Source organism: Ptychodera flava, chromosome 5 (assembly GCF_041260155.1).
Source record: "Ptychodera flava strain L36383 chromosome 5, AS_Pfla_20210202, whole genome shotgun sequence".
Taxonomy (NCBI): domain Eukaryota; kingdom Metazoa; phylum Hemichordata; class Enteropneusta; family Ptychoderidae; genus Ptychodera; species Ptychodera flava.
Genome location: NC_091932.1, coordinates 36,988,813 through 37,002,038, shown reverse-complemented (window position 1 = coordinate 37,002,038; position 13,226 = coordinate 36,988,813). Strand labels below are relative to the sequence as shown.

The 13,226-nt window shown below is 37.7% G+C and overlaps 1 protein-coding gene across 1 annotated transcript; it reads right to left on the bottom strand.

Annotated features, from left to right (window-relative positions):
- Window positions 1-1,902: 1,902 nt before the first annotated feature.
- Window positions 1,903-6,177, bottom strand: LOC139133821 (uncharacterized). The gene is made up of 3 exons (XM_070700588.1): window positions 5,912-6,177; window positions 5,506-5,660; window positions 1,903-2,759 (listed from the first exon to the last, which is right to left on the bottom strand). The coding sequence occupies exons 1-3, from the start codon at window positions 6,072-6,074 to the stop codon at window positions 2,625-2,627; spliced, it is 453 nt and encodes a 150-aa protein (XP_070556689.1). The 5' UTR covers window positions 6,075-6,177; the 3' UTR covers window positions 1,903-2,624.
- Window positions 6,178-13,226: the final 7,049 nt, after the last annotated feature.

The following is a 13,226-nucleotide window of genomic DNA, read 5'->3' as shown; positions in this document are numbered from 1 at the left end:
GCGCACTGTGTGTTCGATTCGAACGCGCGAGAAGAACGCATATGTACATGTACCCCTAGCTTCGTTGACAACGGCCACTGTGCCGAACGTTCGATGTTCGGAAACTGCATATAGGTGGGCCACCAGAATTCAAATTTTTCGACACGTTTTTATTGATATCGCACGATCCGGGCGTAGTAGAAATGTCAAATTTCGACCTTTGGCATTAAAATAATGCGTTTTAAAACTAATACAAAGTGGGACTGCCACTTTAAGAACCTGCATAATAAATTTCAGAGCAATCTGAGTTTCAGACAAAATGATTTTTGACCACAAACAGCAAAAGCTTTCCCCACCCAAAATATATTTCACCACAATTTGTACGGTACTAAGGCCATTCTAAGGTAGCTGCATACTGAATTTCAAAGCAATTTGACCAGGGGTTTCAGAGAAGACGATGAATGTTGACAGACAGTCCACCTATCTGATAACCTCCGCATCACTGACAGTGGAGCTCTAATGGTTACGCATTGAAGACTAAAGGATCATTTGTACTTATACGTATGTACTCGATTATACAATGAAATCAATTAATGGCGTCGCTGAGAATGTTCATCTACTTTCAGTGTCTCAAACCCGAAATTAACTTCAGCGACATCGTTTTGTCCACCAGAGGGCGTCCTACGCCTGCCCTTGTCGACAAGAGTCATAATTTAGCATCAGCCTATATAGAGTTTAAAGGGGCTTCAAAGTTCATCTAGAATTTTAGATCACATTTTCATCAGTGATGCCCCTAAGCCGTAAATAGCATTTGTTACTTGACAAGACACGATGACACATTACTGATTGTGACTTTGCTAAATTTGAAGTTGCCAGGGCCTTGTCATCAGCCTGTTATTAAGACTCTAATGCAAAGAAGTCATACGCTAACAAGAAAATGAGAATATACTCATCTTTAATGCAACTTTGAAGAGATATAAAGTACAGTAAGTGTCTCACTATTATGCAAAAGAATGCAATTCTTTAATACATTCCGTGTGACATAATTGCAGACTACACGTATATAGTGAAGTTATCCACTAGTTTTGAAATGTTCATAGTTTCAGTTTTTGATAACTTAGTCAGCATGATTGACGACAACAATAAATTGTGGCAAGCTCATTGATAAAGAATGATTATGTAATCACTACTCATCTCAGTATTTTTTTATCCACTTTGTGTTTTTCTGAAAGTATTGCATGGTTAACACTGATCATTCACAGCAGTTTTTTGTTCAACAACATATTCCTGGAACCTCCATAATTTTTCCTTCCCCAAAACTTGAAAAAAGTCCACAATTGCAAAGGTTATGTTGCAACACTTGCACGTCTCTGAATATTTCTCCAATTTACATTTCTATTTGTGAAGATCATTCTAGCCAGGCAATCCCATTCACTGTTATGTTCATCATATCTACTGATAAAATCATTGGGCTTTGAAAAGTCAGTGAAATACTGGCAACTACTGGTATGTAGTATACAGGATGTGCTCAATTCCAAGATAAACTTGGCAAGATGACAACATGAATACTTCAACAACAAGAACTTGAAAACAGTGTATAATAATAGTAACACAACATTGACAACTTGAAAAAAATGTGAATCACTTCTATAACACTTAAGACGATATCGAAGGATTCAAATTGCTAAACAACGTTTGCTAAGGATAATTTTCAAAATAATGAACATGCAAAGATTCGTTGATTTTTCTTAATCAGAAAAAATAAACAACACCACATGAAAAGAACCGGGTTCTATGCGCGTGACGTCAGAAATATGCAAATGACAACAAAAGTATTTCAAACCCTATCAGCTCCAACAAATTTGCACAGAATTTTCCAAAACTTCAGAATTTAATACATGAAATACCTGCTGATAGCCCTAGCATGGATTAGGCTGTCTGTTCAGGCAGGAGCAATATTTGAAATGATGAATATTCGCTGTTTAATTTTATGAAATTTTGAAGGGTATTATGGCAATATCTCATAAACGATAATGAAGTTTTACAAAAGCATGCTTATCTATATTCTCCTTATTGACTTCAATAATTCTACCAAATATGGACTGAATTGATTGAAAATTGAGAGTTGAAAGGTTTTGAAAATTTTCAAAATATCAGGAGCATAAAATCCATAGAAAACAACGGAACAGTAAGATTTTGTACTTGCATGTGTGCGCCTTTAGAAGGTTTCTATCTTTAGCAACGCATGAGTTCCTTAAATCCTTCAGTATCGCCTTAACACTGACAAAGTTTTTTTTTCAGTCAGTAATTCAAAGCTAACACCGGAACATAAATTTCCAGGTTTGACACAGCATAAAAAATTCCTCCATATATGAAAGCCATCTTGGACCCTTACACTATCAGATTCACATATGTTTACTGATTTCTGGTTTCAACAAAATCATCACTAGAATCATCATCTATTTCCACTACATGTGGGTGTGACTCTGTCTGAAACCTTTGGGCCAATGCAGCGGACAGTGTCTCTTCGGAGGACACATCATATCCTCCCTCATCTGCCAAATGATCTATACCACGCACGTGAGGAGGATTCTCTGGAATTGGTTCTCTACACTGGGGGCAGGACTCTAATGGCAGCACGCACTTCATACAGCCAATAATCCTGTTACAGGTTCCAGGACAGAAGTACAGAGGGAAATCGGGTTGTCAAGACAAATCATGCACGATATTCCAAGTATATTGTCGGATGTCGAACTACCTGCGTGTGTTCCAGATGTAGACTGTAAAATACAATAATTTATTACTTTATTAGATCACGAAGAACCGTCTATTCCATACACAGAGCAGAAATTCAGCTAAAGTTACTTCCCAACATGATACATTCAAAGATTTTATTTTGATTACAGCATTTGAAAAAATGTCTGTTAAGCTATACTTCCATAGCCTAGGCATACATCACGAAATGTTACATGTGTCGATACATGTATTTTTAAACATGATCAAAATATGTGAGGTTTTATATGGAGTGTCTAAGAGTCGCAAAAATGAAGACAAACGGCCAGTTCCAAGTACGCTAACCTTAACCATTTCGGGTACCAATGAATTCAGTATAACACACAGAGCCAATTTCTAATTTCGATTTTCTGTTAACATTGATAACTAGAAGTTTTGTCATTGAGGTCGCTTTCTTACTCGGGAAAACCAACACTACATTCAGTATTTTACCCAATTCACAATTCCCATTTGCTGTATTGATTAGAAATACGGTTGGCTGACAAGTTGCTGTGCTGAAGTTCGTGTTATTCTTAAGGTAAAATGTACCTTGATTATTTCGTTATCTGAAAAGTTTCTTGATACAGTTTAACATGTACACAAACAAATATCTCCAGCAAGTTTAATTGAATTTACAGCAGGAGTTGTTAAATTCATGAATATGCAAATAAGCTATTAATTAACAAAAGGCTGCTCAATGTCACACTCAAAAGCCAGGTGTCTGTCATAAACACCCAGAAACAAACTGACCACGGAATGTCTGAGACATCTGCATGAACGTACACCCTATCTGACATGGTAAAGTATATGGTCAAAGTCAGTTATTTTCAGATTCAGATCAAGAGTAAATTTATTCCAAAAGTCCAGAGGTGCTCATACATGCAAGTCTATGGAGAGTGAAACTAAAACTTCCTCTAACATGGCCAAATTTAATCGCATTTTGAAACAATTGACGTGCATCTGTATGGGGTAGGGTACTATCCTAGTACAAACTTTGAAAGAAATGACCCAGACCATGTCTGAGATATCTGTGTGAAAAGACGCATGCATGCATGCACGCACAGACAGAAGGCACTCTATAAGTCCCCTCGGACAACTAAAAATAGTGGGGAAAACGTCACATCACGGACAAAATTCTTTTTTTTTTGGATGGTTTTATACTATTGTGAGTAAAATGTGTTGAACTAGAACTCTTGCCTAATAGAGGGCGCTTTTCTTCAAAATATAGCCGGGTGACCCTATATTGTTTTTTATGAACAACCACCTTAGGCAATATACAGTCAATAGCTGAAATTTTTAGACGATCTGGGAAACTTAGATTTCAAGGTGCATACTTCCTTAATTCAGAATACAAGATATGAACTGAATATGCTCACGTGTTTTGAAAAATAAGTAATACACAAGAGAATGTAAGTAAATATGAAGTACAGCATCTTCTATTGCAGTATAATTTGATAATGCTCAATGCATTACAGTACAGAGATATCTGTCAACTCTATACCAGTAGCAGGTTTAATCACATTCGGTAAAGTAGTTTCGAGTCATGTCACTAATTGCAAAACTTCTTTAATATGCAAATGAGCAGTTAGTTAATTGTACACTGTAAAATGCTTCACAGTAAAGTCAGATGTCTATTAGATCTGTACCAGTGGCAGGTTTCATTGAATTTGGTGCAGTAGTTTCCGAGTTACGTCTCTAATTACAAAACTTCATTAAATATGCAAATGAGCAGTTATTTGATTTCACACTGTATAATGCTTCGCAGTACAGTCAGATGTCTATTAGATCTGTACCAGTGGCAGGTTTCATCAAATTTGGTGCAGCAGTTTCTGAGCTATGTCTCTAATTACAAAACTTCATTAAATATGCAAATGAGCAGTTAGTTAACTTTACAGTGCACAATGCTTCACAGTACAGTCAGATGTCTATAAGACCTTTACCAGTAGCAGGTTTCATCGAATTTGGTGCAGTAGTTTCTGAGTTATGTCCCTAATTATAGAACTTCATTAAATATGCAAATGAGCAGTTAGTTTACTTTCAGTCCACAATGCTTCACAGTACAGTCAGATGTCTACAAGATCGTTACTAGTAGCAGGTTTCATCAAATTTGGTGCAGTAGTTTCCGAGTTATATCGCTAATTACAAAAGTTCATTAAATATGCAAATGAGCAGATTATTGACATGACACTTATAACATCATCATAATGTTATGAGACTGACATCAGTATGAAGTTTCTTGAACTTTTGTGCAGTAGTTCTTGATATATGTCAACACTGTCATTATGTCTCCATAGGAAACCATTATATCAAAAAATTAATCTTTGATAATTTCATTAATATGCAAGCCACACCCACCAAAACCTTTTCAGTTCTTGCCATTTGTGATCTGAACCTGTGTACCAAATTTGGCTTAAATCTGTTCAGCCGTTCTTGAGATATCGTGTATACAGACAGACAGACAGACAGACATTGCTGAAACATTAGCTCACGTGTGTGACCCACGTGAGCTAAAAATCCTAGGCTAAAGAGAACAAATTCAAGATATGAAATTTGGTCCAATTTTATGTAAATGGTAAAGCGAATGTTGACATTTAGCCTACGCATATTTCTACATTTATTCTTTGATTTCAGTGTGAAAAAATGGTTGGCCAAATAATGTCACGAATTTTTTCCCTCGGTATTAAAGTACAATGTACAAGTGTGCCAGAAAATGTGTAGCACATTGTCGGCTATTAATCTCGCTAAAGGACTTACGTGTAACTGCCTCTTGACAGACTCCAAAACTGTTCTTATGTCATCTAGCTCGCTGGACTTTCTTTTGTTGCCTCCACTGCGCTGTAGTTTCAAAACCTCGAAGTCCGAGACAGAAATGACGTAAAGTTTCCTTGCGCTACTCCAGTACGATAGCTCTATATCGGAAAAAAATTAAAAAATCAATTTGTACAAATAAACACACATACTATACGAAGTGGGCTCGGGTATACCGCAGATATTTTGCTTGCAGTCTAACGCTGCGTAACGGTGAATCGGTCCAATATTACCTACGCTTATAACTTCAGGAAGTCTTCGCAAAAAGTATGCATACTTCACTAGGAATAACTCGGAATAATGTCTTCCAAAGCTGCCCTAGAGTAAAAAAAATGCGATTTTCAATACTTACTTTGTGTAGCCTGAGTTTCTCTCAGTGGGATGTAATTCCTGTCAAGCATTTTCAGGTTTTCATCCAAACCCAACTCGCCTTTCAGCTTTTCACAAACAACATTTATTCCGCAGGAACTTGCTGTTACTGAGACGGGGATTACCTCAGTGTCTTTCAAAACCATTTCTTCAAACTGCAGATATGTTACTGCCTTAGTTACACTGGACTCTTGACGTCGATTTTGCGAACTTGTGCTTGCCCCGATGTTAGCCAAGGTGCCGGGTGGCGGTACCCCCCTTGTCTTGACGACTGAGGTCGCTGGTAAAACATGTTTGCCGGTGGTGTACCAGTTTCAGTGTTGTTACTGTTACTAGTAACTGTCGTGGCTGGGAGATTGTGTCGACTCGGACTTGACGATCCACTCGTCGGTATTATCCCCCGAACTTCATATGTTGTGTCAAGCTCCGATTCAGGAATTTCAAATAGGCCCGCCTCCGTTTGCCAATGCACCTTTCGCCCAGAGTTAGTTGTTTCGTCGGAAACGAGATACATTGTCCTCTCATTAAATGTGTTCCCGGTCAAAACGTTTAATCTCGATGTGTGGAGGGGAAGTGGGAGCTGCAACACCTCACCCCCGATACGAACTTTTACCGACATGACGATCGCACAGAGGTTTCGATTCAAATGATCCGTGTTACGACAAACTTTGATCCAATCTCGAGTCCCACCAGAGGCGTTGCCTATACGACAGGATCCCCGTGGAAACTTTTCGTCCAATCACATCATTTTTCTCCAGCTGTCATTCCAGATTACTAATCATCGAACATTGTAGCAAATATTTTGTAAAGAAATGTGAGAAAACGGACTCAATGGCACACCTTCCGGTCTGAGGATTCCCGCGACCTCGCGCGTTTCCAAACAGGCTAAGGGGCGGACCATTTAATATCTTGGGGTGGTTGTATCATAGACCCAAGGGTCTATGATTGTATGTAAGATTTTGGGGAAAAAATGCTTGACGTAAAAAACTCAGATGTAAAACTAAAGCTTACATATATCCTCGGTACTACTATGCAAGGTGGAGACAAACGAAGGGAAAATCTACAAAAACAAAATCTGCCCATGGAAAAAGTGTGTGGAAAAAAATCCGTCCAAACTTATAAGTTATAGGGGTTTGCAAAATTTTGATAAAATGGTTACATTTAGTACGGATTTTATAAAAAAAGTTACAAATTATGATTGCTTGGGTTTCAAGTACTTGTGTCACGTATACACCTAAACCATATCGGGTCAAGGACCCATGAAGTGATATTGAAAATGGGTCAGTAGAAATCAAGCTGAGCCAATTTCTAATTTCTAATTTTGATTTGCTGTTCAACATCGCTCAACTAGAAGTTTAGTCGTTGAGGTCGCTATTCATTCTCGGAAAAATCAACACTTAATTCAGTATTGTACCTAATTCGTAATTCACATTTGCCGTATTGATTAAAAATAAGGTTGGCCGACAATGATACCTCGAAGAACGTGTTATTCTTAATTCAGAAATAGAATACTAACAGAACAAAGTCAAGATAGAAATCTGGTCCAATTTTAATGTAAATGGTTAAGCGAACGGATGAAATATTGAATTTTGCCCATATTTCTACTTTCATTCTTTGATTTCATTGTGAAAAAATGGTTGGCCGAATAATGTCACGGATTATGAGAAGCATTTAGTAGTGTGAAGTCATTTAAGGACTCGTTTGGTACCATGGCAGAGAGAGTTCTTCCAATGCAAAATGCAAAATTCAAAATGCAAAATGCAAAATTCAAAATGCAAAATGCAAAATGCAAAAATTTTGCATTTTGCATTTTGCATTTTGAATTTTGCATTTTGCATTTTGAATTTTGAATTTTGCATTTTGCATTTTGAATTTTGCATTTTGCATTTTGAATTTTGAATTTTGCATTTTGCATTTTGAATTTTGCATTTTGAATTTTGCATTGGAAGAACTCTCTCGGCCATCGTACCGTTTGCATATTTAATGCACTATGAAAATTAGTGATATAACTTTGATACTATTGCATCAAACTTGGTGAAAGCACCTACAGATATCGATCTGATCAATATGTCATTGTCGCGTGAAGCACTGTGCAATGTCAAGTTAAAAAACAGCTTATTTGCATATTAAATTAAGTTTTGTAATTAGTCATATAACTGCACCAAACTTGATAAAATCCGCTGCAGATACTAATCCGACAGATATCTGACTGTGTTATGTAGTATTTAGCAGTGTGATGTTAATTAAGGATTCATTGGCATATTTAATGAACTTTGCAATTGGTGATATCACTCTAAAACTATGAAGCCAAATTTGATCAAACTAGCTACAGATATCGATCTTATAATTTTCTTATTGTCGTGTGAAGCACTGGGCAGCTTCCAGTTAATTAAGTGTTCATTTGCATATTTAAATTAAGTTTTGTAAGTGTCCCATGAACCATTGAGCAGTGTCAAGTTAATAAACATTTGCTCATTTGCATATTTGCATATGAAGTTTTGTAAAAGTCATTCAACTCCGAAAGTACTGTGCTAATGTTGATGAAACCTGTTACATATTATGATCTATGTAATGAACCTGTTGTAAACCACATGAGCTCATTCATGACATACCAGTAATTCATTCAGCCATTATTATACGATTAGTAGGTCATGATTACGACATGATTAGGACATTAATATAATATAGGGCTCAGCCCTTGTGTCGCGCCAGAGGTATAGATTAGATATATTTGTATTGATTCTTATTTAGTGATAGTAAAGGATAAAATTGAATTCCTTGCTGAACTACAACTATGCCCAGTTTACCCTCCGATGAAAACTATTCACGTACACGATGTCAGACCATACAGGTGTAGATTTTCTGTTCAATGTGTAAAAATATTGACAAAGATTGGCAATTTTTAACATAATAACCACCTATTGTGTTAATCGAGGGATATATTGTGCAGTGATCGTTGCAATAGTAACTACACTGCCCTGCAACTTCGACTTGCAAGCTGAAAACTAGCGTTCAGTCTAAAAAATGGAAATTTTTGCATCTAGTTATTGATACGGAGGCCGCTTTTCCAAACTAAAATCCCAGCTTTCTTTGCGTATGTTCTCGTTTATATGCACGACAGTATTCTCTCTTTTACAATTTTAAGGCGTGATAGTAACGATATTTTGCATCGGTTACATGGTGGATAATAATACTTACTGGCTGTATAAAAGGGATATATTTTATTAATGGAATGTTATAAAATAACATTTTGCACGTTTCGTATTTGTTAATTTACATGCACTCAAAAAACATGGCGGCGCCAATGAAAGTCGGGTACACTTCCGGTTTAGAACTTATATCGGCACATGTAGCCTAGGACTTCCCTAATTGTTTTCACACTGACTTTCCCCCTCCTACCCTCCTCAAACCGCCTATACATAAAAAAAGTCCAATTCTCCATAGATTTTGGTGACTGTGCAGTGAATGCTATGTGTGGTTAGCAAACTCAATAATCCAAGAGGTAAAATATACCGAAAATAAATCTTTATTGCTACTTTGTTTCAATTTACAAAAGACGTTTGACATTGTCTATGCATTGTACGTTTAGATATAAATATTTTTAGACTTTCAATGAAATGGGTGAACTCCTACAGGGTCAAGTCTCCCAATATGTGAGAGTAAGAAATTATGAAATTATGAACTGAGCATGCTCAGAACTATTCAATATTGCCACAATAGAAAAGCCGCTAGCTATAGTGAAGTTCTCTGTGTTGAGCAGCGACTGATGAAATCTGCTGATGATGTCGTGAATATGTAATTAGATTGACATTGGTCGACGACAGTGGCGCTGTTGATAAATTCGTGGAGGTATTATTTCTTAGTACATACATGTTAAAGAAATACTTCAACCTTCAGATACAGGTCATGAAAACATGATCAAAACTAGGGATTAAATTTGTGCCTATAATAGTCGCGCAAGCGTCTTCTCACTACGCCTGCGCAGATTCATAATATACTATACGAGTAACCGGAAGTGTACCCATTTTCATGGACGCCGCCATGTTTTTTGTGAGTGCTCGTAGATAAACAAATACGAAACGTAGAAAGTACTATATATAACATGCCATTAATAAAATATACCTCTTTAATTGGCCAATATATATAAATATCTACCTTGTCACTTATACAAAATATTACTATCGTGCCTAAAAATAGAAAAAGCGAGAAAACTGTCGTCCTTACGAACGAGAACATTCGCAAAGAATGCTGGGATTGTATTTAGGAAAAGCTCCCTCTTTGTCAATAATAAGATGCAAAAATTGCCCGTTTTTAGATGGAACGCTATAGTTGCAGCTCGCAAGTGGAAGTTGAGTAGTGAAGTTACAACTGCAACGATAATGATGGCACAATACGTTCTACAATAGGTAGTTATCATGGCAAAAATTGCCAATTTTCGCCAACATAACAGAAAATCTATATCAGCAGGGTATCCGCATGACATCATGAACGTGAAATGTTTTCATCAGAGGGTAAACTGGGTATAGTTGTCATACAAAGATATATAGCAAGTGACAATTTATTCTATTTGATTCTTTACTATTGCTAATTATGAATCAATACAAATAACATTTCTAATCTTAACCCTGACGCGACACCATGGGCAGGGCCCTATATTTCTAATAGCTTTAATGACACCAATTTATAGGCACCACAAATCCGTTAAGCTTATAAGTTTCCTGTCTTGATCAACGAAAAAATTATTTGGAGAGAGAAAGACAAATGTGCTTACTAGAACATTTCGGACATATCCACGATCCATCGGGAATGCTCTCAGCTGTCAACCGAACACAACCGTTATGAAACCATTCGACAGTACATTTAGGGCTGTCGCAGGCAATCATGGTACTTGTTTCAACTCCGTTACAAATGCAAATACTTCCCTTGAAGTCGGAATAATCTTTCCTTCCATCTCTGATAAGTTTTCCCATTCCGATGGAAAATGGCTAATTATGTCGTCAATGCAGCTGTCGTTGCCGGAGAACGCCATGTTGAGTGATATATGTCGCTGACAAAGCTGACATTCCTACGCATGTGCACTCTGTAACTATGCCATAACTGATCATATCCGGAGATTATCGAGGGTACCCGAACCACATAACTGTACGTAAAGGGATTACTGCTCTCAGAGATAAACAGTCGCGTTATATTTAATCGGTAAACAAGCGGCATCACTAACATGCGTAAAAAAGGAACAATAGGCGTTTGGGCTCCTCTCCTACTACCTCCATGGTAAGTTCTAGTCGGGTGGAAACCGGCGTATAATTGGAACAGTCGACTGTTTGCTAAGGTGATCAAATGTTGCCTAGCGCATCTTAGTTAAAGTAGTAAAGTAAACCATGCATAACTAATTGACGGGGTGCAGAACGTCGTTTCAGGCCAGATCGACGGTTTGCACCCCGTCAAGTTCTGTACTGTGGGCGCAGAGGGCTGTCATGTTACTGAGTAAATGAACAAAAACAAACAAACAAACCAGATCGCAACTGGATTCAACTGGATTCACAGCTTGAGCGCGATCCGAACATTTATATAGGCCTACTTGCCATTACAATTTCGCCGATGCTAACATGTACATCTATTAACGCCTATTAATCAGATGCGAAAAGCGCCACCTGTATGCATTTCGCGGCGAAGTGTAAATAAAGTTACTTGCTCACAGTATTAGGTAATGAGGGGATTATTGACGATGAATTTTCTGGCCAGCAAAATCGATACCGGGTTTGGCCTTGCAATGCTAGTGTACATTGGCACTTGATCATGTGCACCAAGACGTGTATAGATCATCAGCGGCTTATACAGCGGTACAACGTATCGGTGTAAGCATGGAGCCAGATCCGTTTCTAGCTCCATGGTGTAAGACTACGACTTTATTTTTGACTGACTGCACCAGCGATGGTCCGCATCAAACAGTACTACAGGAGAAAATTTACACGGCAAATTTCCATGGACTTTTTCCATTTTTTTGAAATCACATTATACCTGCACTTATCGTGAAGGCACACTTCCCAGCCGTACAACATTTGTGAAAGCTAGGTTTTCATATCAGTGGCGTGTGCATCTGCGCAATTTTACTGTTGCTAAAGAGTGTCAATCAAGGTCTGCTGTGAATGCTGAAACACTTCTCCGAGCTATAGACCTTCGAGGGTCCATGTCCCAGCATAGCATCAATAACTTTCAATGTAGTAAAGTAACATTTTGATCATGCATACACTCTGCTTTTAAAAACTTCAACATCTGTCTGGTATAAATGGCCACTTGGCAATTGGTTTTTTCAACGTTTTGATTTCAGCGTCGGTTACGCCATGGCAGATTATTTGCAACACGCGTGGAGTGTTTACAAGCAATTAAGCTAACGAACGTCCTACCGTTCACCATATCCTTGCCCCGTCTACTGGGCAGATTATTTCTATGTTTCAAATTTCCACCGGATTACGAGAAAGTGGATGTAATCAGAGATAATTTTATGGAACTACCAGGCTATGATCATCTGATTCAATCATTACCCGTTTTTCGAACGATTTCTTGATATCATTGTAGTTTGTCATGATCAAAGTTTAACTTTATTGCAATGCTGAACTTCTTTCGAGAAACTTAGAAATAAAGATCGACTATTTTTACCATGTGTACACGCCAACAAGATGCTGTTGTTTAGCAGGAGCGGAGATTAAACCCAGTGGTTCATGAATATTTGCCTTCCGATCTGAATAAACGTTGTGTATATTCGTCTTTGTCTCGAGACTAGACGAACCGGAAGTTGATCGGGCAATTCATTTCGCATTCAAGTTTCTTCCAGTAATTGTCATTCCGAGTGTTTTTCACAAAACCTCTTGACGAGTATTTGCCATTTGCATAAATCAAAAACCCCAGACAGACAAATAGCTAGATAGATAGATCATGTGGATGGATAGATAGATTCTCTGTGTGACAGCATGGACGTATGGTGACAGCGACTGTGTATGAAGATACAGACAGAGAAGATACATGTAGAGGGACAAAGAGACGAAGAGAAACAGGGAGAAAGGAAGCAATCATTGTTCACCGCGTTCGTTCAGTGAAATTTAAAATCGACGGAGGCTACGCTACACCAACAGGACTAAAATACCAACATTAATGTGGAAATGGAAATTCAAAATTCATGGTCACACTCTTTGGCCATTAAGTGATATGATTTCAAAGTGACATATATCCATTTAAAAAAATCAGCGATGTAGCTTTACCTACACTTGGGGTATTTAAGAATTCAATTCGTTCTCCACTGC

Coding starts and splice junctions, on each gene's coding strand:
- LOC139133821 (XM_070700588.1), bottom strand. CDS start 6,074: ATGGTTTTGAAAGACACTGAGGTAATCCCCGTCTCAGTAACAGCAAGT. Junction 5,661..5,911: donor AGAAACTCAGGCTACACAAA/GTAAGTATTGAA, acceptor TTTCCGATATAG/AGCTATCGTACTGGAGTAGC. Junction 2,760..5,505: donor CTGTCAAGAGGCAGTTACAC/GTAAGTCCTTTA, acceptor TGTATTTTACAG/TCTACATCTGGAACACACGC.